General features: G+C 36.9%; 1 protein-coding gene across 1 annotated transcript in view; it reads left to right on the top strand.

Annotated features, from left to right (window-relative positions):
* atp6v1c1a (ATPase H+ transporting V1 subunit C1a) overlaps positions 1-23,525 on the top strand; it is a 50,718-nt gene extending 27,193 nt beyond the window's left edge. The window contains exons 5-13 of the mRNA XM_052022937.1: positions 656-750; positions 3,818-3,909; positions 4,144-4,242; positions 7,445-7,513; positions 9,296-9,388; positions 9,473-9,566; positions 14,470-14,567; positions 19,694-19,820; positions 22,855-23,525. Coding sequence (XP_051878897.1) covers positions 656-750; positions 3,818-3,909; positions 4,144-4,242; positions 7,445-7,513; positions 9,296-9,388; positions 9,473-9,566; positions 14,470-14,567; positions 19,694-19,820; positions 22,855-22,950 — 863 coding nt within the window. The 3' untranslated portion in view covers positions 22,951-23,525. The remainder of the gene's footprint in view (positions 1-655; positions 751-3,817; positions 3,910-4,143; positions 4,243-7,444; positions 7,514-9,295; positions 9,389-9,472; positions 9,567-14,469; positions 14,568-19,693; positions 19,821-22,854) is intronic.
* Positions 23,526-24,688: the final 1,163 nt, after the last annotated feature.

The following is a 24,688-nucleotide window of genomic DNA, read 5'->3' as shown; positions in this document are numbered from 1 at the left end:
ACAAGCAGTGACCATCTTACCCACCTTTTCCATCGGAATGGATAGCTGACTTCTGTGAAAATGTTTTTAAAATTTCTTTTAATATGAATATTTTGAATTAATTTGTTTAATATGTCAAAATTTACAGTAATATTTTTCAGTTTAAGTGTTTCCATGGACTTCTAGAAACAATGAAAAAGGCATGAGTTATTAGAACGTAATAGCTGTTAGCAAATTGGTTTGCGGGTGGATGTGTCTCACTTTCTGCAGTTTGGGGTCTGTTGGTCATTTGCTGTCGGTTCTGCTTCATAGATTGGCTATGTCAGTGAGGCCTTGGGATTTCTGGGAGTCACTTGCCTGTAAAAGGTCAGCGCCGACCTTGGGATCCTGCAGCAGGCTAACGTAAAGTGCGGACCAGCTCGTGGGTGTTCCAGTTCAACAACATTTATGTCTGTGTGAAATGCTGTCAAACCTCAATCAAAATATTCAAATGATTACATACTATTTGTGTAACTATTTCTGACTTGTATACTGTTTTTAAATTGTGCATTGATACAATGTGGGAATCGTACACCTTGCATTTCTTCCCATTGTAAAACTTACCAAAACTATTATATTTGTTCTAACAAAAACCTGAAGTTTTTCTCATAACATTTTTAAAACATTTTCATTTTAGTTGACTTGGTCACCTATATCACAAGGTTTCAATGGGACATGGCGAAGTATCCAATCAAACAGTCTCTGAAAAACATATCTGAAATCATCACGAAGGTTGGTGTCTTTTAGATTATTTCTTGAACAATGTTATTTTTAACATAAATCCTATGATCATTTCAAGTTCCTTGTGGCATTTTTGAATATTTTGGGCTTGTTCTTTTATTTAAGAGAAGAACAAATTACAAATGAAGTTGTAATATTCAAAATGGAGATGTTCTGCTGATATTTTCTTTGTTTTATGTTGGATACTTGTACGACAGCAATGAAGTTTAGGAACATAAATGATATCATGTTTTGTTTTATTTTATGTGCTGTCTACTTAAGTTTAAATGATATAAAAAATGACTCTCACTGGGCTAGAACCTGTACAGAGCTCCCTACATTTTGTCACGATAGGCCTATCCTTCCAACTATGAGAGTTGAATTCCAATTTGGCATGAAGTAAGCTTTTAGTCAGTAAATTTGCTGATGTTAATGTTCTTAAAAGGTGTAATGCACTGAATGGCACTGGGTTGTACAACGTTGGTACATGTCAGTGGCATTATCTTAATATTCCGTTCAGGGTTGTTGATGTTGGTAGCAAGGCCAGCATTTATTGTCCATCCCACAATGCTCTTGAGAAGGTAGTGGTAAGCTAGTTTCTTGAACAACTGCAGTATTTCTGAAGAAGATTCCCACAAGGATATTGGAAATGGAATTCTTGGATTTAGATCCACTGTCAGTAAAGGAACAGTGATATATTTCCAAGTCAGGATGGTGTGACTCTGAAGGGAACCTGCAAGTTGTGCTGTTCCCATATGCCTCCAGAGCCTGCCGTTATTGGTTTGAGAGGTGCTGTCAGAATAGCAGTGCAATTTGTGGATGGTATACATAGTGGTCATGTTGTGCCAGTGAAGCAAGGAATTAGTGTCTAGGGTGGAGTGCCAGCTGTCTGGGTTGCACTGTTCTACATGGTATCAAGTGTTTAAAGCTTTCACTAGTTGTTGCAATTAGACACTGGTGCTTTTCTGTTGCATCAGCTGTCTATGTCATTCCCCAGTAATAACAGAAGTATGGATTTATTACCTGAATCTTCAAGAGTAACTGGTGGTTATCTTTCTACCATCCAAACTATTACAGAGAAGGTGACATTTTAGCTCTCCGCAATGAATTCTCATTTGATGGTATTTAATTGTTTTGAATCCATGTGTTCAAGGAATAAGGCTTAAAATGAAGGTGATAATGCACTTGTTGATCTGGTCAGATTGTGTGTTTCTGACAGATTGTTCTAAGTATTACATTCAGCTCTTGTTTTTTTAATGAATCTTCTGAGATGGAAATATTCAAAGCAGTAAGCAATTTAGATCAGTACGTCATCCCAATGTATATTCTGCTTGGTAGTGAATTTGGGTCTGAGATTCTTTTCATCAATTTAGCATGGAGTGAAGTTTAAATTTAAAACAAAATAGAGCAAGCATTGTTAAGGTAGATTTGAGACCTACTTTCTCCACAGGACATGACATCATTCTTAATGTGCTCTGTAATATTATGAAGAAATCATTGCTCTATAATGTTATTCAATAACTTGTTATAACTGCCTACTTCAGTAAAGCACTGAAAAGTACTTAGATATTTTCAGTATTTGTAATGAGTTTAATAATTACCGAAGGTTCAGTAACAATCTTTTGATCATGCTTGTTTCATACTTTCTCTTCATTCCAGAAAGTTGATTTTACTTAATTTAACTGAATTCTGCAATTGCAGTTACTTTGGGTTGCATTTCAATTCATCTAATAATAAACATTATGACTTAATGTAATCAATTGATAAAATGTCTTCAATTCAATTGTAACTAATAACGAACAAGATATAATCTCATCAGATAAGTAGTAAATCCCAGCAAGACTGTTCTCTTCTGAATTGATGCCTCTAGATAGCAAGATTTGCTCCATTGCCTAATTAAATATGCTGGTGTATATAGCTACATAATCAATTGCTTGTCACTAGATTTAAAACTCAGTGACACTTGCTATTAGATTGGGGCAGTCTGTGCCCATACACCACAGCAAAGAAGTCTGGGAGAGGCTGCTAGTTCCAGATGGTGCATTCAGAGGCCCTGCTCCCCAGATCACCTGAATGGCTTTTGGATAGCTTGTCCTGTCAAAGGTCTTTTCATCTGTCTCTAAATGTCTTTGATTATAGATATTTGAAAACATTTATCTGTAATTTTTCATTGAAATTAATTCATATAAATACATGTTAAACTATTATATATTAATTAAAAATATAAACACAACGTGGTATGGAAATAAAAACCTAACCTTCACTTGCCTTTTAATAATGTGAAGGACTTAATAGACAATGTATCTAGCCCTCAACTCAGGATGATCTAGAAGCACCCCTAGATTTGGTGACGTGTCCAGCAGTGCAGTGAGAGGGGATATATACAATAAAAGTGCCACCAATATGTTCAGCGCTCCTGTGGAGCAGTGTGCAGATGCAGAAATTGTAAAGCCACCTACTTGCATCACAGCTGATTGTTGTCTTATGAGCCACAGGCCAAGGTATGATTCAACCCAAAGAGCTGCAATAGGATGAAAGGCCACTTCCCACATTTGTCATTCTTTGATTCATTCCACTAATATATAGTACCTCTAAGCATTAGACTTGATCTAAAGTTTTTATGGTTATTGTAAAATCAGAATAGAGGAAACATGATGGAACGTGACACAGGAAAAATCTACAGAGAAGAACAGATCTGATTTTGCATTGGGAACTGAAGGTTTGCAAATATGGGGTATACTGAGTATATTCATAGCAGATGATATAAACTCAAGGGATGGCTTTGAAAAGACTATTGAATGTTAATACATGAGAGCACTAGAGAAATGTGGTGCTAATGGGGTTTTCCAATCCCTTTGTATGTCCTTGCTAATTTGGATGTTTGTTCTTTTGCTAATGATCTGGGTAAGTCCAATTTTCCACCCCATGAAAGTTCTAATTAAGTATTATATTGATGGAATTGGTGTTGTGGGTGTAAAAAGGGGATAACTTTGATATACAAGGTAAATTTTTAGCATTTCCAGATGTTCATTTATTTTCAAGTGAATAACCCATTAACTAATTGCTTGCAAATTTGCAGCAAGTATCACAGATTGACAATGATCTAAAAGCAAGAGCATCAGCATACAACAATCTGAAAGGAAACTTGCAGAATCTAGAGAGGAAGAATGTGTAAGTGACTTTTTTGATTTATATACTAAAGTTATAGTTAGACATCAAATGCTTCACTTGCATGTAATTTAAAATTTTGAGTTTTTTTCTTAATTCTCTCACTTTTGGTCTCAAACCCAGTTCTTAAAATTTAATACCGTTAATGGGGTAGAGATTTTTTTCAATGTATGGTTTTTGTGAGGTGAACTGCATCTTTAACTTGTGTTGCCATGTGGTTTGTGTGGTCTTTTGTAGTGGAAGTTTGATGACAAGAAGTCTAGCTGATATCGTGAAGAAGGAGGACTTTGTAATGGACTCTGAATATCTTACTACTTTGTTGGTAGTTGTGCCCAAGTAAGTAACTTTAAATATGTTTTTAAATTTCAAAAGTTTAAATTGCATACTTCATTGTAATTGATTACTCTTGGTACCAGGGTGTGGTGATTCGGGAAGAAACAAGTATTGGTAATAACCGAAAAATCAGAGGGAGTGTGTTGATTTGGCAATTTTACTTAATCACTCAGTCAAGGATGTCTCGATCCACTTGATTTCTGAAGTGTGGAAGATGCCTTTGCATGATTTCTTTTAACCTAGGATAGCCATTGCACACCAGCTACTGCACGGGCTTGACAGAGCAAGGTTTTGGTCCAGTGGCAAGGAGGTTCCAGACAGCTGGAGATTGGGCTTGGCAGCACAGACTTGGCACACACGTATGTGGGAATGCATTCATGAGTGAATATGCATACTGAGAGATGCATGTGCTTAGACACGCACATTTATCCATATTCTGTTCTATGGGACCCAGACCCACTTTGGCTTCCTCCCTTCAAACCCCTCCTCCCACCCCGCCCCCAACTTTGCAGATGCCCACTGCTGGCATTTGCCCAGAGTGAGGCCACCTTCAAAAACCCATGTCCATATTCCCAGAAGCTATGCTTCCTGAGGCCTGTGCCCAAGTCCAGCCCAACTAAACTTTGAATGAATCGTCAGCAGCTTGCCTGGTGCTACCCGATGTTGGCAGTTCAGTCTTCTGGTGTTCTGCAGATTGGTTGACGGATGTGAATTCACTCATCCACCGTAATCACTGAGCATTTCAAATGCCCAGAAACCCACAGTGCCTCCTGCACTGCCTAAAACTAGCATCCTAACCACTGTACAATCACGTTCTTAATCCGAGTTTGGACAGTTGAAGGAAAATACAAGATGAGCTAAACTGTATGATGAAATTGTATAGGATGTATTGGAACACATTGGGATTTGCATTCTCAAATCTTTGAAGGTGGCAGAAAATGTTGAGGCTGTTAATCTAAATACTACAGATGTTGAAATCTGAGCTAAAATAGATAATCTAGAAAAGCTTGATAGCTTTGGTAGTGCCTCTGAGGAGAAAGAGTTAATGTTTTCAGCTGAAGATTTTCCATCAGAAAATGTTAGAGGTGAATCAATTTTAAAATATTTGGGAAGGTAAAGGGGATGGAGCAGAGGTGTGAAAAGGAAGGAGAGAACAAAAATGGGTTGTAGTCCAGCAGGGAGTAAATGCCAATAAAGGGGTGATGGAGCTGCATAAAAGAAAGTGGTAAAGACTGCTAATCTGTTTTGTTCTAAATGTATAGTTACATACATTTCACTTGCACTCACAAGTATTGTAACATGTAGATGTACAAGATCAAGAAGAGTTTACTGGATTGATACCAGGGATGAATGAATTCACTTATATACAGAGACTGAAGAAACTGGGATTATTCTCGGAACAAAAAGATTAATGGGAAGATTAAAGGAGTGTTAAAAATGAAGGACTTTGATATGATAGAAAGTGAAAGACATTTTATTACTCACATGGTGGGTGGTAAATGTCAATACTCAAGGGACAAAGACTAGAAAAATAGCAAAAGTCCTGTGGTGTGATGAAGAGACTTTTTTTATGCTTAGCTAGTTATGAACTGGAATCCACTGCCTGAAGGGTGGTGACAGTGGAATTAATAATTTAAAAGAATATATATTATTGGTAAGGAACAATTTTGTAGGACTGTGAGGAAAGAGCAGAGATGTGGGACAACTTTGGCACTAGATTCCTGATTCTGTCCTCGGTGATTCTGTTGGGCATTTATTGTCATGATGATAATCACTTGTAACAGTTGATGTGATGTTGTTGAACTCTGGGTTGGTTATGAAGATGAAATCATTATAAGTCTCCTAAATACTTATAATAGAGTTAAAAGTATTTAAACGGTTAAGTAGTGATAATGTTGTTTCTTGTTCCATCCAGTGTTTGTGACTGGAATTGCAAAATTACCTGCCTTTTAACTTCTTGATGTTTTATAATGCAAAGGGGTCTACTTTAATGGCGCAGATTATAGCTCAGTGCAATCTTCTGATATGTATGGTATGCAATTCCCATGTGTATTAATTAAAGCTTTACCACAATCTATTAGTCTCAAATATACTCACCATTTGAACATTGACAGTCCTCTAAGACAGAGATTCCACAGAACCCACAGTCATCTGTGGAAAGAAATTTCGCCTTGTTCCTTTTCCTGAGACACTGCCTCTGACTCAAGATTTTCCAGCCAGAGGAAGCAATTTCAATATATCTACCCGGTCAGATCCCTCTCTGAACCTTTTATGGCTTGGTGAAATCATTTTTTGTTTTGAAACTCCAGAGAGCATAGGCCAATCATACTCCATCCCCTCATAAAATAATTCTCTTATCCAAATAGCTCTGATTCCAAGGCAAATCTAGCTTTATTTAGGCACACACGGCAAAACTGCACCCAGGACTCAAAGGAAGTCCTACCAAAGCCCGACATAATTTCAGTATAATTCCTATACAATCTTCATTTGCAATGAAAACCAAGAAAGTTGGGAAATCTCAGCAGTTCAGATTGCATGTATGATGTGAGAAACAGTTAACATTTCGGGTTGATGACACATTTACTTCAGTGCCCTTGAAATAAGTGCCAGTTAAACGTTTCTATTCCTAGTTTCTTGTTTGATCTGCATGGTTGCATTCTGCATCTTGTGAACCAGAGCACCAGGATCCCACTATACAGCAACAAAGTGCTAAATTCTCACTGTTTATAAATATTAACAGAAAATGCTGGAAGCACTTAGTGGGTTAGACAGCATCTGTGGAAAGAAAACAGTTAATGTCTCAGCTCAAACCATTTGTCTCTTTCCACAGATGCTGAATTTTGAATCGTTTTCTGTTTACTGCTTCAGATTTCCAGCATCTGCAATTTTTAAAAATTTTCATTTAAAAACAATATTGTTTTTCTATTCTACTGAATAAAGTGAATTATCAGATATTTTTCTTTATTATACTCACTTTATTATGCTTAACCTATCTCTATCCTTTTGCATCCTCCTCGGCTCCCTCTCCCATTTAGCTTTCTATTATCTGTAGACTTGTATACATTACACTGTCACAGAATGGTCACAACATGGAATGAGGCCATTTGGAAGGAGCACTGATTCTGTATTTATCAGTTAGAGGTGAAAGCGTTGTCTGGATCTGGAGCCAATGTATGTTAATTAAAAAGCTCTTCTTTTTCTTCAGAGCAAATTATGTTGAATGGGAAAAAACATACGAAACTCTAGCAGACATGGTGGTTCCACGATCAAGCAAGTAAGGGAGGTCTTTGATCTGTTTCTTGTGAACTTTCCTGCTAGTATTGATTGAAAATTTGAGCAATGAATTTTTTACTGTCATGACTTATTTTGACCAGCTTAAATAAACTGGTTATGATTTGTATATTATGTGTTCAAGTTGCAGAGGAGGAGAGAACCTGGGAACCAGAGGGCAATGGTTCAGCAGCATATTAGGATGGGGATTTGGCATAATGATACTTGGAACTCTGGTTCAGTGGGAAGAGAGTAGAGAAAGGGTACAGGATTTGAGATGGATGTGTGGCAGATTGAATTAAAGATAAGTATTGGCTCCTTCAGAAAAAGTGGAGAATTCTGGTACAGCCCAGAGTGAATTTATGTGGGAAGGGGCTGAATGTGGAAGAATTACTTTTTGGGAAAGTAGTGGTATTTTCAAATCAGATTAAAAACGTCTTGTTCTGAACCATAAAATTAATTAATAAAAGTGCAAAAATTTTAGTGCAAAATTTTCCAGTGGAGCGTGTTTCAGGGTTGTTTGCAAAGCACCACCAAATTTGCTTTAAAATTTGTATTTTCTAGGGCTTTCATGAATTCTTGGATATTACTTTCAATGATACAGGTGAAGTTGGGTTTTCTATGAATTATTACAAGTTTGTGCAACTACTTATTTCCATTCTCAGAATACTATTAAACGAGATGTGAATTTATGTTGAAGATAGACACTACAAGTTGGTGTTTAATTCCACATGTGAAAATTTGGAAATCTGCTGGCCCCATCTAAACACTGCTCATGTATTTTTTTAATGGGAAAAGAACTGGAAGGTGTGTAGTCTCTTGGTGAACAAGGAAAAATGTTACCAATGTCATTGCTGCTTTAATTTCCAGTGTTTTCAAGAGTTAAGTCTCTGCTCCTTCGTGATCCACATCAGGGCAAGATCAGAACTGGGGAAGAAATGATGGGGAAATTTTGAAATATTGTAGTGTAATGGTCAGACTTGCTGCACAGATTGAATTTGTATTGTTTTTAACATCTGTTGAAAATAACTGATTATATTTAAACTATATCACATGCTATGTGGTATATACTTAATAGACCGTGAATGAATTTGGAATGAGACCTATCCACATGATTCAGTGCTCAACCTATGTCCAGATACAAGCAGGCCAACAAACTTCGTGCATGAAAACCTAGGTCTCAGATTTTAAATAGTGATGTGTATTGGCCCAGGTTTGCCATTTAAATGGCAAAGAGTCTAGGGATTCAGTGCACGTGTCGCCAAATGTGAAAATTCCAGACTGCTTAATAGGTGCTGCATGTTTTGGTATTTTCTGCTACTGGATGCCCCATGGTGGAGCTCCATCTCAAGATTACCCATCATTTTCTCTGGGGAATTGGCACTAAGATGGCTGAGTATCCATAACATCATTCTTTAAATGGGGATGAAGGATAAAAGGTTGGAATATGAGGTTCTTTTTCAAATTATGTTGTATGTTTTAAATTACTCATATTTCACTGTCAGACATTCAGAAACATTTAAAATGCTACTCTGATAGTTGGCACAGCTGAGGGAGGGCTTTGCTCACTGTCAAGAAGTTTTAGGATTGAGCCTTCTCCATTGTGTTGGATCCCGCCACTGTTCAGGACCTTACTGGATTTGGAGGCATCAGGTAAGGGGGGGAAAAAAAACCCTCTGCATCTGAACGTGAGCACACAGTGGGCTAGTGCAAGCAAAATCTGGACAAATGGTCTTAGATGGGCATTTTTTAATTAATTTTTCTTTTATTTTTACCCCTATTCAAGGTTGATATGCGAAGATACCGATGGTGGCTTGTATAACGTGACATTGTTCAGGAAGGCAGTTGATGACTTCCGACTGAAGGCCAGGGAGAATAAGTAAGAATTTCTGTCAAATAATTTCTATTAGAGTTACGCATTTTTAAAAAATGGATGCATTCAGTTTTCTTGCCTTCTTTTCAGATTTATAGTGCGGGATTTCCAGTATAATGAGGAGGAGCTGAAAGCAGATAAAGAAGAGATGACTCGACTTTCAACTGACAAAAAGAAACAGTTTGTATGTACTCAAATCTATGGAAATAAGAGCTACAAACTACACAGGCCATGTTCTTCAGTGACCTAGAATAAGTATGTGCTTGGCCTTTCAGTGTAGTTTGCTGTGCAGCCTCTGCTATGGGTGATGACCATTTGAAACTCTATCGAAAAAGGTATAGGGAGGTGTTCTTGTTACATTTATTGAATTGATTTAGAGCAGAGTTTAATATCAGGCAGAACAAAAAAGGAGCAGTTCATCTTAATCAAAATTGCCAGCATGTGGTCATCCATTAGATACCAACTGCTTCAATAAACATTCAGAATAAAGCTTTGAGCTTTTCTTAAGAAAAGTATTTTGGTCATGTTGCAGAGTAGAAGGACAATGAACAGAACTTTGTCCTGGTGAAACTCCAAGTTCAACAATGGGCCCCCAGATCTGCTGATTAAACATCATCATCATCACCACCACCACCACACCGCACCCCCCACCACCAACCCCGCCCCCCCCCCTCCCCCCCCCCAAATCTCCTTCCTCCCCCAGCCACAGCCAAGTCTTGGTCTACAGGGAAAGGTTCTGAGAACAAGCTCACAAATCACAGAACATAATTGCAAAGCCAGAGTAACAGACTTTGAGGTGAATATCAAGTGTTGACTATACAAGAGAGATTCAATGAGCTGGAAGGCATTCAAAAGATCTGGAGTTTGATATTGAGAACCTATAACAATAAAAATAGTAAAATTATTATCTGTACTATTCTGTACATAAATTTTTTTTAAGATGAGATTTGTTAACAGGTTTGCTGTGGGTGCTTTCCTTGGTGGATTTCATGTTTTATTTTTAACTATTATTTCACCTTCCAAGCAATTGTTATTTGGGAAGTTTAGGTGGGCAGATATCATACTGTCCTGCATTTTACCCTTCAAACAACATAATTGAAAACAGATTAACTTCCTGTTTTGTAAAGCAAAAAATTACAGATGTTGGAATCTGAAATAAAATCAGAAAATGCTAGAAATATTCAGTTCAGGCAGCAGATGTGTAAAGAAAACAGCCATTTCAGAACAACAACTTTTCAACAAAACAATTCTGATGCCAGGTCATTGATTTGAAATACTAATTCTGTTTGTCCTTCCACAGATTTTCTGGGATTTTCATTAACTGACCATTTATCTTATTGCAGAAATTGGCTGCTGTGTTTGCCTACAAGACAAAAGTGATGATAACAGCTAATGAATTATTTTTGAATTAAGTTCTGAGATCTATTGAGGACATACAAGTTTTTTTTCCCCTTGGGCAGTGGGGGAAATACTAAAAAAAGAAATCCTTTAGTGTGGCTTAATTCCATTTATACATTGTTTTTAAGATATTTCAAAGAATTAGAACACATGTGAACGATCAGTATGAAAAGCCCTTTGTGGATATCTAGCTATACTTGCCCTACTCTTTTCTTGTCACTTTCATGATTGCGTAGTAATTTTGGTTTGTTATTTCATTTATTTTCCTGGTGAACAGAAATTGTTTTTTATATCACAGTTAATCAGTGGGATATTTAAAGTAATCATTAACTTAATTAACTTGCGTATTGCTTACATGCATTGATTAATATTAAATAAAGAAATGGGAACAGGAGCAGGCCATTTGGCCCCTTGAGCCTGCTCTGGCATTCAATGAGATCCAGCTTTCCCCATGTTCACTTTCCTACCTTTTTCCCATAACCCTTGATTCTCACACTAATGAGACATTTATTTGTTTCAGCTTTGAATATATTCGAGGATTCATTCTCCCCAGCTTTCTGGGACAAGTAATTCCAAAGACTTGCAACCACTTGAGAGAAGAAATTCTTCCTCTTTTGAGTTTTAATTGACACTCATTCTGAGACTCTCTCCTCTTGTTCTAGACTGTCCTTGTCAAGCATTTTAAGAATATTATGTCTCAGTAAGATTAGCTCTCATTCTTCTAATTGTCAATGAGCACAAACCCAACATGTTCATACATTTTCAAAAGACATTCTGTCCATACCCAGTAACATTGTTGTGAACCTTTGCTGAACTGCCTCCAATGCTGATATATCTTTCCTTAAAAGACCAAAACTGAACAGAGTTTTGCTTCACTAGTGTCTTTACAGTTGTTGTAAGACTTAACTACCTCATTACTACAACCTCCTTGAAATAAAAGATGGCATTCCATTATTCTCCTAATTACCTGTATGATACAGTCATACAGCGTGGAAAGAGGTCCTTTGGCCCAACTGATCCATGCCAAGCAAGATCCTTCTGAACCTTTCCTATCCATGTACTTGTCCAACTGTCTTTTAAAAGTTGTTGTTGTACCTGCCTCTACCATATCCTCTGGCAGCTCATTCCATATATATACCATCCTCTCTGTATAATTTTAAAATAATTGCCCCTCAACTTCCTACTAAATCTTTCCCCTTTCGTCTTTAAACCTATGCTGGCTAGCCATCTGTATTTCTTGTATGAGACACCCAAATCCCTTTTATGCTGCCGTTTTCTCTATTTAAAGAATAACCTGTTTAATTGTTCATCCTTCCAAAGTTAACAGCTTCACATTTTCCCACATAATACTCCACTTGCCAACTTTTTGCTCACTCACTTAAACTATCAATATCTTTCTGTAAACTACTTGTATCCTCCTCGGCTTGCCATCCCACCCAGCTTTGTTTTATTTGCAAATATGGCTACAGTGCATTTACTTCCTTCCTCTAAATCCTTAATATACAAGCAATCCTAGCAACCTTGGCATTACTGCTTTTCAGGTAACAGAAATTTGTCATTATGGAACTTACAAATCACTTCCCAAAAATTTGAGTATGAAATAAAATTTGCTGTTACAGAATTTGAGAGGGGGCGGGGGGAAGCAAATAAGTGCAATTGTGCTTTTTTTTGTTCCAACATGCATTTCTTGACGGCTTTGTGTTACTGAAAATTGCAATATGGACTGTTTTCAAGGAGCACAAACCTCGTCCCTCCATAACACGAGATGCACTGATATATATCATAAGCACTTGCAGTGTCAGCACCAATCCTTGTGGCACTCAGTTTTTTTTATGGGTCACTAATTTGAGAATGACCCCCTTATCCCTATTTACCCATGAGATATGAGATTCGCACCATTAAAATGAAGAAAACGCAATTTCTGAAAACCCTGAGAATTTGATTTTACACTCATTTCCTAGAATATTTGTACCCTGAAAGAAACCTGTTTTGAGTCTGTGACTCCTTGCAGCTGAATTAGATCCACCTGAAATCAGCTGCCCATATGTACATTTTATTTTGGTATCCTTTCCTGTCAGCATTACAATCCTGTTTTAACGAACAAATAGACTGATAGATGATTTATATTCAGTAGTTCTTGGTAATTTTAATTTTTTTTAACTTGGAATTATTTATATCCTAAAGAGAAATGAGCATCGCAACATATGCTCCATGTGCATCTGATACAGGCATGCAAAACCTGATTATACAGGGTCAGTAAAGTCCTTTAACTTGAGGAATTCAATGAAGTGAAGTTTGTCTGGTGTAAAGTGCAGTTTATCAAGATGATGATGAATGTTAACCAGTATTGTTCACTTGAATTTAATTGTGTGTGTGCCTTTGATGTGATGCATTGTGATGTTTAAGTAAGTTAAAATTTTAAACAAGAGTAGGCTATGATACCAAAAATTACCATTTCAGTATGATTTGGGGTACTTGTTGATTTCCTGTGATGTTGCTTGGAGTGAGTTAAGAGAAAGAAATGTCTATCTTAAATGGAAGTAGTGGGTAGGGGAATAATTGGACATGGGCAGGGGACTTTGCTGGCTCAGAAAGGCTGAATGAGATGGTAAAATGAGGTGGGTGGTACCTGGTTTATGAAAATGAAAACATTTATAAGGGGAAAAAGTACTGAACAGATCACAAGAATATGTATGCTTGGGAATACATAAGAAGCCATTCAAAAAGTATGGAAAGAGCTGATAGTGCAGAGTAGCCCTTCACTACATTCAGTAGAGAGTGAAGGTAATGGACAGCAATGCCATCTGCGAATAAAGATAACAAGATAGGGTGAAGATCAGAGAAGGAGCCTTGACGCATTTATATTTAGCTAGCATTGTGTTTCCAGAGCCTGAGAACATAGGTAAAACATGTTTACAAAAGTGATCTAGAAGCAGTTGAAAAGGAAGCCAGCAGAAGCAGGCATCCAATCAAATGTAAAATTTTAGAGCAGAGAGTGGCTGAAAAGTGGCAAAATCCTTTTCTTAAACAAGATTATTTTTACAAGATTTTTATTTTTGAGGGCAACCTAGGAACAGGGCAAAAATAGTCATTATGTAAATGTTGTACTTCTATGTTAGGATGCAATGTTTGTGGCTGGATATTTTACTATTGATCAGAAACAGATCCTGCCATTACTTTAACATCTTACAAGTTATATCAGTTCCACAGCTAGAAATTCAGTTGCATTGAAATCTGAATGAGTTTAATCAGGTTGTGGAAAGGTTATTATTAAATGTGATTTTTTTTGGATGAGGTTGAGATGATCACACATACTTGACGCCATGCTACATCTATGTGATTGCTTTGCAGTTTTAAACATTTAGGTAAAAACTGTTGCAACTGATCTTTTATAGCTATGCCCTCTAGAAGGCCAAAAATGGGGAAAAGAATGAGAATATAAAATTTACTTTGATATCTGTAACTGCAGCACTGAAATAAGTTAAAATAAGGGTTTACTTTATATTTAGCAATAATACATGTACATTTTGCCTTGTGCATCTTAATTGAAAATTATCTGAAGCATTTTCTAAACAGTTAAAGCTCAAGGCTGAACAAGTGATGTGGAAAAAATTAAAGGTGCACAAGCTGTGTAAAAAGTATTGCAATTAACTAATCTTTGCTTAACATGTTGTACTGTTTGTTTATAGGGTCCTTTGGTGCGATGGCTGAAAGTTAACTTCAGTGAGGCTTTTATTGCATGGATTCATGTGAAAGCTTTACGGGTATTTGTAGAGTCTGTTCTAAGGTATTGATTGATTTGAAATTTCACACTGCAGATACTATTATACAATACCCTAAAGTTTTATTTTATTATTTTTGTTATCAGTTTAATTCATAATTATTGAGTAAAAGTTCTACTTATAAATTAAGGTGTAATGTTTGTGATTGAGTATTTTACTATTGATCAGAAACTACCTTGAGACTTGTACTTGACAGGTCACTCAAGGTAAATCACTTTTACAGCCAGAAGTTCAACTGTACTGACATTGAAATAAGTTTAATCAAATTGTTAAAAGAAAGGCAAATTCAGTCAAAAAGCAATTTAGAGATGACATTGTTTCATCTTTCAATATTTGCATATTCAAAATAGTTTTGGATGCTTAGCTTCTGTATTTCTGTTTCTTTTGCTTTCATTTTGAGTTGGATTATATTTGCTGAATCTCATCCAAAAATTGGTCCTGCCATTTTGGAATATTTTTAAAAACAATTATAACTAGTTTAGCAATGTCAATGCAGTTAAATGTGAGTTAAGGGAGAAGTTGTACCTTCTTAAATGATGATTGTAAATTGTTTATTCTGAGTGCTTACTATCCCTCCCAATTTTATGTTGACCACCAAGTTAATGTCAATGATTTAGACCCTAGAAAAAAAACTGAACAGCATTTGCTGCACTAATCCTTGTGAGATCTCACTGTCTTCCACTGATTATCTCTACCCTGTACTTTCAACCAGTTAGCTACCTATTCTGCTCCCTGTCCCCTAACACTGTGTTTTGACCATATTGGTCTTTGTGTGGTACCTTTTATTGAAGGTCTGGACATTGCCCTCAACTGACTTAATGTGATCAGTAGGTCCAACTTTTTATCTTCAATTTACTCCGTATTTATTTCCTACCCATGAAATGTTTAGGGTGTCATTGAGTTTTGAGCCAAAATCTACTGATATTTAAAGTAATCAAAAAGAGCCTAAGTGATTGGAAGATCGAATTTGAAGGCAGAATGCAAGGTTAATGGCAGGGCTTTTAGCAATGTGCAGAAACAGAGGGATCTTGGGGTCCATGTCCATAGATCCTCAAGGTTGCCGCGCAGGTCAATAGCACTTAGAATAAATAATTTACAAACATCATTTAAAAAGGTACAACTTCTCCCTTAACTCGCATTTAACTGCATTGAAGAAGGCATATGGTGTGTTGGCTTTCATTAATCAGGGTATTGAGTTCAAGAGCCGCAAGGTAATATTGCAGCTCTATAGAACTCTGGTTAGACCACACTTGGAGTATTGTGTTCAGGTCTGGTTGCCTCATTATAGGAAGGATGTGGAAGCTTTGGGGAGGGTGCAGAGGAGATTTACCAGTATGCTGCCTGGATTGGAGAGCATGTCTTATCAGGGTAGGTTGAGTGAGCTAGGGCTTTCCTCTTTGGAGAGGAGGAGGATGAGAGAGGACTTGATAGAGGTGTACAAAATGATAAGAGGCATAGATCGAGTGGACAGTCAGAGACCTTTTTCCAGGGCAACAATGGCTAACACGAGGGGGCATAATTTTAAGGTGATTGGAGGAAGGTATAAGGGAGATGTCAGAGGTAATTTTTTTTGCACAGAGTGGTAGGTCCGTAGAACCAACTGCCAGCAGAGTTTATGGGGGCAGATACATAGGGACATTTAAGAGACTCTTAGAGAGCCACATGAATGGTCGAAAAATGGAGGGCTATGTGGGAGGGAAGGGTTAGATAGATATTAGAGCAGGATAAAATTTCGGCACAACATTGTGGGCCGAAGGGCCTGTACTGTGCTGTAATGTTCTATGAGCCAGCTCACTACTGATTAGATTTTATAAAAGGGAATTTAATCCAGTACTAAGGATAGAACCATAGAACCATACAGCACAAAACAGGCCCTTCGGCCCACAATGTTGATTGTGGATAAAGGATCCAGGATAAAGGATTGTGGAAAAAGGATAAAGATCTTTACAGTTTCTGGTGATAAGTTATTGATCCATAGAGATTTTCTATCAGCGTACATTGTTTTCAACTCTTGGTGAAATCTAAAATTGATGGGTGTCCATTAGCAATCCAAAAATTCAATTTGATTTGGCCCAGCATGCCAGTGGGATATTTTATTGGCTTGGTCTGCAGGTGTTTGAAGTCTCCATTTTGATTGATTATCCTCCATGGACACTGATTTTAAAAACACAAAGAAGAAAGTTATATGCCCTTTATTTATTCATTTTTTTTAGTACGTGGGCACGTTTTGCACCTTGAGAACGTGGTGGTGAACCACCCACTTAACATCAACCAAATTAGCATCAGAGAGTGAAGCTTCTCAACAGTTTGGAGAGTAACTTTATAAAATCATCAGACTCCATTTGTATTATTTGAACCCGTTAGAAGATTTATTTTTGTGTAACTTTTTATTAGGTTCTTGTATTTGTATTAGTGCTAATTATATTAAGAGGGAAATGAAAATGAGTTTTTGCATGGCATGGCCATGATTAACTTTACTAAGAAATAATTCTTGACCAGGATAATCCCATATATTTATCTGTAATTGTTTTAAATGTGACTGATTTAAAAGAGTTACATGTACCAATTTTCTGTGTTCAGAGAGAAAAGGATATATGTGAGAAGACCCAAATACAAAAGCTGGATCAGTAGTCTGCCTTTCAAAGATTCTTTAAGAACTTAACATGTCATGAAAGCAAAGTACTCAAATAATGTGGAGGTAGAGGATGGGAGTTAAGGTTGTGGAAAATACTTCTGTTTAAATTATTCCTTCCCTGCCTCCCCTCCCCCACCCAATCTCTTTAGGGGTGGATTGGATCCATATGCTGATAAAATATGGCTTAACATTTAAAATATAAACTTAACAAAGACATAGGACTCAACCTCCTTGCATGTTAGGTGTCGTGATGACGTTTCTGTCCAGATCTGTGTGCTGCACCTCTAAGTAGCTTTATTGATTTTGCTGATTGCTAAATTTGCTGATGACATAAAGATAGGGGAGTAAACTGTGAGAAGGGTATGAGGAGGCTACAGAAGTACATGGATAGGTTAAGTGAGTGGGCAAAGATCCGGCAAAGGGAATATGATATGGGGGAAAATGTTAATTTGTCCATTTTAGCAGGAAGAATGAAAATGAAGCATTATTTAAATGGTGAGACTGCAGAGCTCTGAGATTCAGAGGGATCTTGATGTCCTGGTGCATAAATCACAAAAGACAAATGCATGTACAGCAACTAATCAGGAAAGCTAACAAAATGTTGCTGGTTATTGTGAAGGGAATTGATTACAAATGTAGGGAGCTTGTGCTTCAGTGATTTAGGGTGTTGATACAACCACTTTTGGAGTACTGTGCACAGCAGTGGTCTTCATATTTAAGGAAGGTTGTTAGTGTATTGTAAGCAGTTCAGAGAAGGCTTACTAGACTAATTCCTGGAAGGATTGGGTTGTTTTAAGAGGAAAGTTGGAAAGACTCAACCTATGTCCTTTTGGAGTTTAGAAGTTGAGAGGGGATTTGATTGAAACAAGTAAGATCCTTAGGATTCTTGATAAGGCAAATGTAGAGATGTTTTCTCTTGTGAACTAGGGAGTCACTGTTTCTAAACAAAAAAAGTTGTCCATTTAAAACAGATGAGGTGAAATTATTTTTCTTAGTGGGTTTGTGTGCCTTTGGATTTCTCTTCCTCAAAGGGTGGTGGAAGCAGAATCTTCAGATATTTCTAAAGCAGAGGTTGATAGATACTTGATAAGCAAGGGGGTTCAAGATGCTATGGGTAGAATGGAATGCAGAGTTGAGGTTACGGTTAGATTAGATTACTGAATGGTAGAGTAGACTTGAGTGGCTGCCTACTGTTCCTAATTCTTGTTTATATTCACATGTTGCTTTAGAATGGAGATTCAGTAAAACCTACTGGCAATCAGGCAGACTGCATTTTCTGCGTAACCAGGCTGATTTATTCTAAAGTTGTTGCTTATCTGTTGGTAATTTTAAAGGTAAATGAGGATGAAAACAGTCATTTCAATGAGAGGAGTTTTGTGTGGCAAGAATAATAGTTGAAAAACAGTTTATGGTTCACAAATGTGCCCCAAGCAAGGAATTGGGCACTGGGGGAGGTGATGGTGGTTGGTAAAGAGAGGAATGATAAATTAGGAAGGGTTAAATCTGGTAAGGAAAGACTTGTATAATTGGTTTTATTTCAAAATTAAAAAAATAATGTACTAAAGTTATTCTTCTAATCATGTTTAAAAGATTGTGCACTGACAGGAATTGAACAAATCCCAGAATTTTAATTATTGTGAGGTATGATTTGATGTGCACAATAAAAAGCCAAATTTTGCAATGGGAAATGGCAATGTATTGGTATCGTAAAACATTTCAGAAAATGTGAGCAGTGTATTCAAGATAAAACTTCCTTATGGTCACAGATGATGCTTCATGACAGGTTTGGTACACTGTTCTTGATGCACAGCCTTTGCAGTTGAAAGAAAAGCATCAATTTACCAATAGAATTGAAATATCTAGAAAAGCCTACATAAGAGAAAAGAAAATAATTTCAAGAAGAAGTAGTTTTATAAAATATTAGATTTGATCTACTGAATATCTTGAACTTTATTGCAAGGAGGTAAGAGGCTGAGGCAGGCTGAGGGCAATGAATGGAGGTGTAGAATGGAAGGAAGGTAGAAGCATCACAGCGAAGCAGGACTGAAAGGTACTGTATGTGTAAAGGAAGTGTTGGATTTAAAAATGATATTAATCAGCACTACTACATGCCACAAGTTGTGATGCAATTGTAACAATATTATTTATGAAAAGCTTTGAATTATAAGAAATAATATTTTGTAATGGATTCTACTTAGGATTCCTATGATCTACAATTTTTTTAGTAGGGGATAGATCTCTGTGGTGTACTTAGTAATTGGTGAGCACAAACTAATCATTGTGGTATTGTATCTTTTGCATTAAGCTTTCTTTTCATCTTTTTAAAATTCTTTTGAAGATAATGATATTTGAAACTTTATAAAAAATAAGTTGGTTGAAGTTGTTAGTTGATCATTTGTTCTAAAGCATTTTTGTGTGTGGAACAGCATTATACATGTGAAAGTGCAGGAAATGTGACTAATATCTTTGTTATTTTATCTTGCCCCATGTATCCAGATATGGTTTGCCAGTTAACTTCCAGGCAATGCTTTTACAACCCAACAAAAAGATGATGAAGAAGCTTCGAGAAGTTCTCAATGATTTATACAAACACCTAGACAGCAGTGCTGCTGCCATCATTGATGTAGGTATCTGCATGGGAACACTTGTTCATCTTCCAGGAATTGTTAATCTCTTATAAGATATCTGTTGCATTTTAAAAAGAATTAGACCTCTGAAGATTGATTGTAATTTTATTGAGCAGGTGGACCATTTATGACAAGACTGCTCAATAACAGACACATGGTTTGCTGCAAATAATTTTTTTTCCCAAAAATGAACTTTGTTCATAAAATATAGTCATACAAATGGGACATGGAATTGTCTTCATTTACTGTGCCAGGCATAACATGTCAGCAGTTATTCATTCCCAACATTCTTTCAGCGATAGATTTGAGAGATTATTATACAAGGCCCGGTCTCAGAGGGTCCAGTGGTGCAAGGACCACCCCCCCCCCCACTGTGGCCTTTATCCACAGGACTTTTGCAGTAGTTGCACCAAGCTCCCTCAACGCATACTCCTATTCCTTGGAATATGTTATTGGCTGCATTTGGTGGGCAGCTGTCTGCACAGGAAGAGCAAGTCTTGGTCAGACCAAAGTGGGTCTTCCATGAAATCAATGATCTTACGGTAACAATCAATATTTGCCTCCGTATGCATCCCTGGAACCTGCAGAGTCCTGTATTATGCAGCTGCTCAGGATGAATCTTGACAAAGACCACAGGAGCCCTTTCTAGACTTGGCAAATACACAGTGCATCAGGAACGGGATAAATATCTCACTGCAGTGCAGCCACCTTGAGAGCAGCATGCAGTAGGGTGGTAACTCTGGCCATACATAAAGGATTGGAAAAGGAGGGTTCTTCTCACCATCAGGCATGACTTTGATGTTCTGCTTGGAACCATCCATTAGGATCCACTGTCTCCTTCCGCGGAGCCTCAGGTATTCTGTGCAAACCGCCACCTGATTGGCCTGTGGTCAAAAGTGTTTTTTAGCAGAAACTTTTCTATGACAGTAGGTAGTACAGCAGAATCCAACTGAATGGAACATTTCACGGCAGGTCAGGTCAATTCATTGCAAGACTGAGGACAGGTAGAACTAGAATACTGTGAGATACTATGATTGGTTTCATTGCACTCCAAAGTCTGGCTTCATAAGTTATAGCAAAACAGTTTTTCTAAAAGAAAATCACTTCTCTTACTGACATGTCTTTGTAACAGTACAGATCAGTAACTCATTTTACTCCTTTTAATTCATGCATTTAATTCCTGGATCAAGGGTTAGATTGTCAAATTTTTCCACCAAATGTAAATTCTATAACGTTACCACCTCTATGAGAAGGGCATTCTCTACCATTAGGAGAGCCTTTTGTCGCAAAGTCCTTAGATTACAGGTGTACCTGGGCATGTGGGATAAAACTCTTGTCAAACAAGTCTTTTAAAAATGCAAAAATTCATCCACATTATTTCCTGGCTGAAATAAGCCACTGGTGTATTAGGAGTTTCAGTTTGTTTTTAAAGAGCTTTGTTTTGCTTTTTAAATTAAAAAAAAAACTGGTTGCATTTTTCACTGTACCTCGGTACAAGTGACAATAGTAAACTAATACCAATTTGCACAGCACCCGAGTGTAAGGTTATCTTTACTACACTTGTAGCCTGGAACATATTGCTTGTTCTTGAATGTGAATGTCTTTGTTAGTAAATATATACAATTAAGTCTGGTTTCATCTGCATTGCAAGGGTGTTCTTGTTGTAACCCTTTTTAAAGAATGCTACAATTTCTCTCAAACTATTAGCAGCTGACTTATCTGCACTTCTCTGGCATGAAAGTCACATAGAAGCCATGCTGAATTTTTTTAAACCTGAGTGAGCAATCCGGAAGCTTGAATTTCCCTTCCCAATGCACCCACTAAAAACCTTGGCCTCTTTAACACAATCAAGTCCAGACACTGTTGTACTTTGTTGATCCCTTTGTTGATTTGAACTATTCCAACATTGTTTTGTCCAATTCCTCATATTGCTGCCTTCATTGATTTTTGTTTGGATATCCAACACAAAGCTTATCATGTATGAAGTTATTCTTACTGTCGTGTTCTTTTGTTTTAAACCCATGAGCCTGTAGATTACTGATTCTATATTCAATGATGTTGCTTTAACCATTGCTTTTTTTTTCCACCTTAAGCATTCTATGATTCTTTTCCTTGGTCAAAATCACATAGCAGTTTTGCACATACACTTCCTGTACAGAATGACTGTAGAATACGTTACTACTGTGCAAATATAAGCATCAATTGAAGTTTAGTCACTATATCTAATATATTCTTATATTATTTGAATTTGTGCACAATCACTGTATTCTTAGTGTCACTGTGCTTGTTTGACTACTGGAGGCAAACTTTTAATCTGATAGTATGAGCTTTTTCAGTTGACAACATTGCTTTTTGAAAGCTTTCATGGATAACCTGCAAGCTGGTTTTGCGTGGTTTGACTTAATAGAATACAATCCATATATGTGTGAGTTGAGCTAATTCTAACTCACAAGGAGTGTAATCCTAAAACTAACATCATGATGTAAATCTACCTAAAACCACTGCTTTCTGGACCATCTATGCAAAACAAAAACTGAAATTCCTGTTAGCTCCTCACTTTCTCCACCCCACCCATTTTTCCTTCCTGTCCTCTCTCATTCCCCTCCTCCTTCTGCATCATCACTATCATCACCCCACAACTGTGGTATAATCACATGTAGATACATGTCACTTGTCCAATGCAACAATTGTAAGTTGGGCATAAAGTTTCATTTGGTAAAGATTTTCTCTTCCTGGAATTCTGTTGAAGTCAAGGAAAATAAACATTGTAATATGGAAATTTCATTGATCTTGTGCACGAATTTGCCTAATTATCAAATTGCCAGGTTGTATTTGAGTAATATTTGATGCAATTAAATGGAATAGGCAATGCACCGGCTCCCTAATGTAGAGCTTTTTTTTGATCATGGTAGGTAGACAGACATTTCGGAAGCTGCTGCATTATCTGAAATTGTGTTTTTTTTAAAAGTCTGTAAATAATCTAGAATAAAATAAATCAAATGTTAATTTGCTTTCAAACTTCTTTTTTAGGCCGCAATGGACATACCAGGGCTCAGTCTAAGTCAGCAGGAATACTACCCATATGTATATTATAAAATTGACTGCAATCTGCTTGAATTCAAATAAATGTTCATATAGTTTTTCTCCAGTCACCTTGGCTTTTAGAGTGTGGGTTACAGTAGTATTGGATTGACACTTGCTCGTCCCTTTTTCTTCAAGCCTGGGTTAACTGGTGCTTGCTTATTCATTCCTGCAATTAGGTCCAGTTCTGTGATCTGTCCGCTGCTGTTTCCTTTGAAAACGTGTTGATGTACTTTTTTACCAATCAGGTATTGAATTATGTGCTGCAATAATCTGGATCTATATTTATGAAACAAACCTATTATTTAAAAATTTAAAAAAACTCATTTGTGAAGTGCTGTGCAGTAAACTGCATTGGTTGTCAATATTCCTGAAAGACCTTGTTTACAGCTGTATATTAATAGTGCAAAGAATTTGTATCATTTCACCTCTTTACCTGTGTTTGATACATAGAATTTTAAATAGTCATTGGTCGTAACAAATCGTGTTTATTGAAAAAGTATATGTGATGTACCAGGCCTGTACTGATGTTTTAAACATGACTCCAATGTGCAAAAACTGTATACATTCATGATTTATGATGCCTACAAAATATGGAATAAATGTAAAAGTCATGGTAACCAAGATGTTTTCAGTGTTGAGCATTTGTCAGAAATTTTGAAATCCAGTAATGTTGTAACTTTTGAAAATATAGAATCGTTAAAACATTTTACGATTTTATGAAAGCAAAATATTACAGATGCTGGAAGCGTGAAATGAAAACTAAGATGTTGGAAACACTTTGCATATCAGGCAGTACCTGTGGGGAGTGAATGAATTAGTGTTTCAAATTGATCATGTTTATAAAGTTGCAGCACAGTGGTGCAGCTAGTAGAGCTGCTGCTTCAGCTTCAGAGACCTAGGTTCAATGCTGACCTCTGCTGTCTGTGTGAAGTTTGCATGTTCTACCTGTGACCATGTGGGTTTTTCCTGGATGCTCCAGTTTCCTCCCATATCTCAAAAATGTGCACATCAGTAGGTTAATTGGCTGCTGTAAATTACCTCTAGTGTGTAAGTGAGTGGTAGAATCTGGGGGAAGTTAATGGGAATGTGGGAAGTATAAGATGGCATTAGTGGAAATGAGAAGTTGATGGTCACTGTGGACTCGGTGGGTCAAAGGGCCTGTTTTTGTGCTATATCTCTCTGATTCCATGACTCCAAGTTAAAAAAGATTTTAACCTTGCAGAGAATTATGTAATTTATCATCACTGATTTTAGGTTGCAAAACTTAGTGCAAATTAAATGTTATTCCTTTTTAAGAATTTAAACTTCACTTGGTTAAAAAAGAGAACTAAGAAAAGACATGCACAGAAGTCAAATATTTGACCCAAAAGTCATTTATATTTCTGTAGACCTGCTTTTCGTGATTCATTTTTTGGAGATCTGTTAATTTCAGTCCTCATTCCAGAGTGACAGGAATAGATAAATAATAGCAAAAAGTTATAGCAAATATCCTATCTATAGTAAAACATTCCTTGTTAATTATCTATTGAGATTTTTCATTTTTCTTGTTTTGTTTTTGTCTATCCCTTTTCCATTAAACTTAGGCTTGACGGAGATGATTCCCAATAATCTTGGTAATATGTCTCATGAAGTCTTCCAGGCTCCCTTCCACTGCTTTCCATAGCTGCAAAAGCTTGACACAATTCATTAAAGAGTAAATCACCCGCATAGAAGTTTGCCTTTGATAACTTGTCCTATCCCCACAAGCATTAACAGCTGTCTAGGGTTCACAATTCTTGAT

This window comes from Pristis pectinata, chromosome 9 (assembly GCF_009764475.1).
Source record: "Pristis pectinata isolate sPriPec2 chromosome 9, sPriPec2.1.pri, whole genome shotgun sequence".
Classification (NCBI taxonomy): Eukaryota; Metazoa; Chordata; class Chondrichthyes; order Rhinopristiformes; family Pristidae; genus Pristis; species Pristis pectinata.
This window is presented reverse-complemented; position numbering and strand designations above follow the sequence as displayed.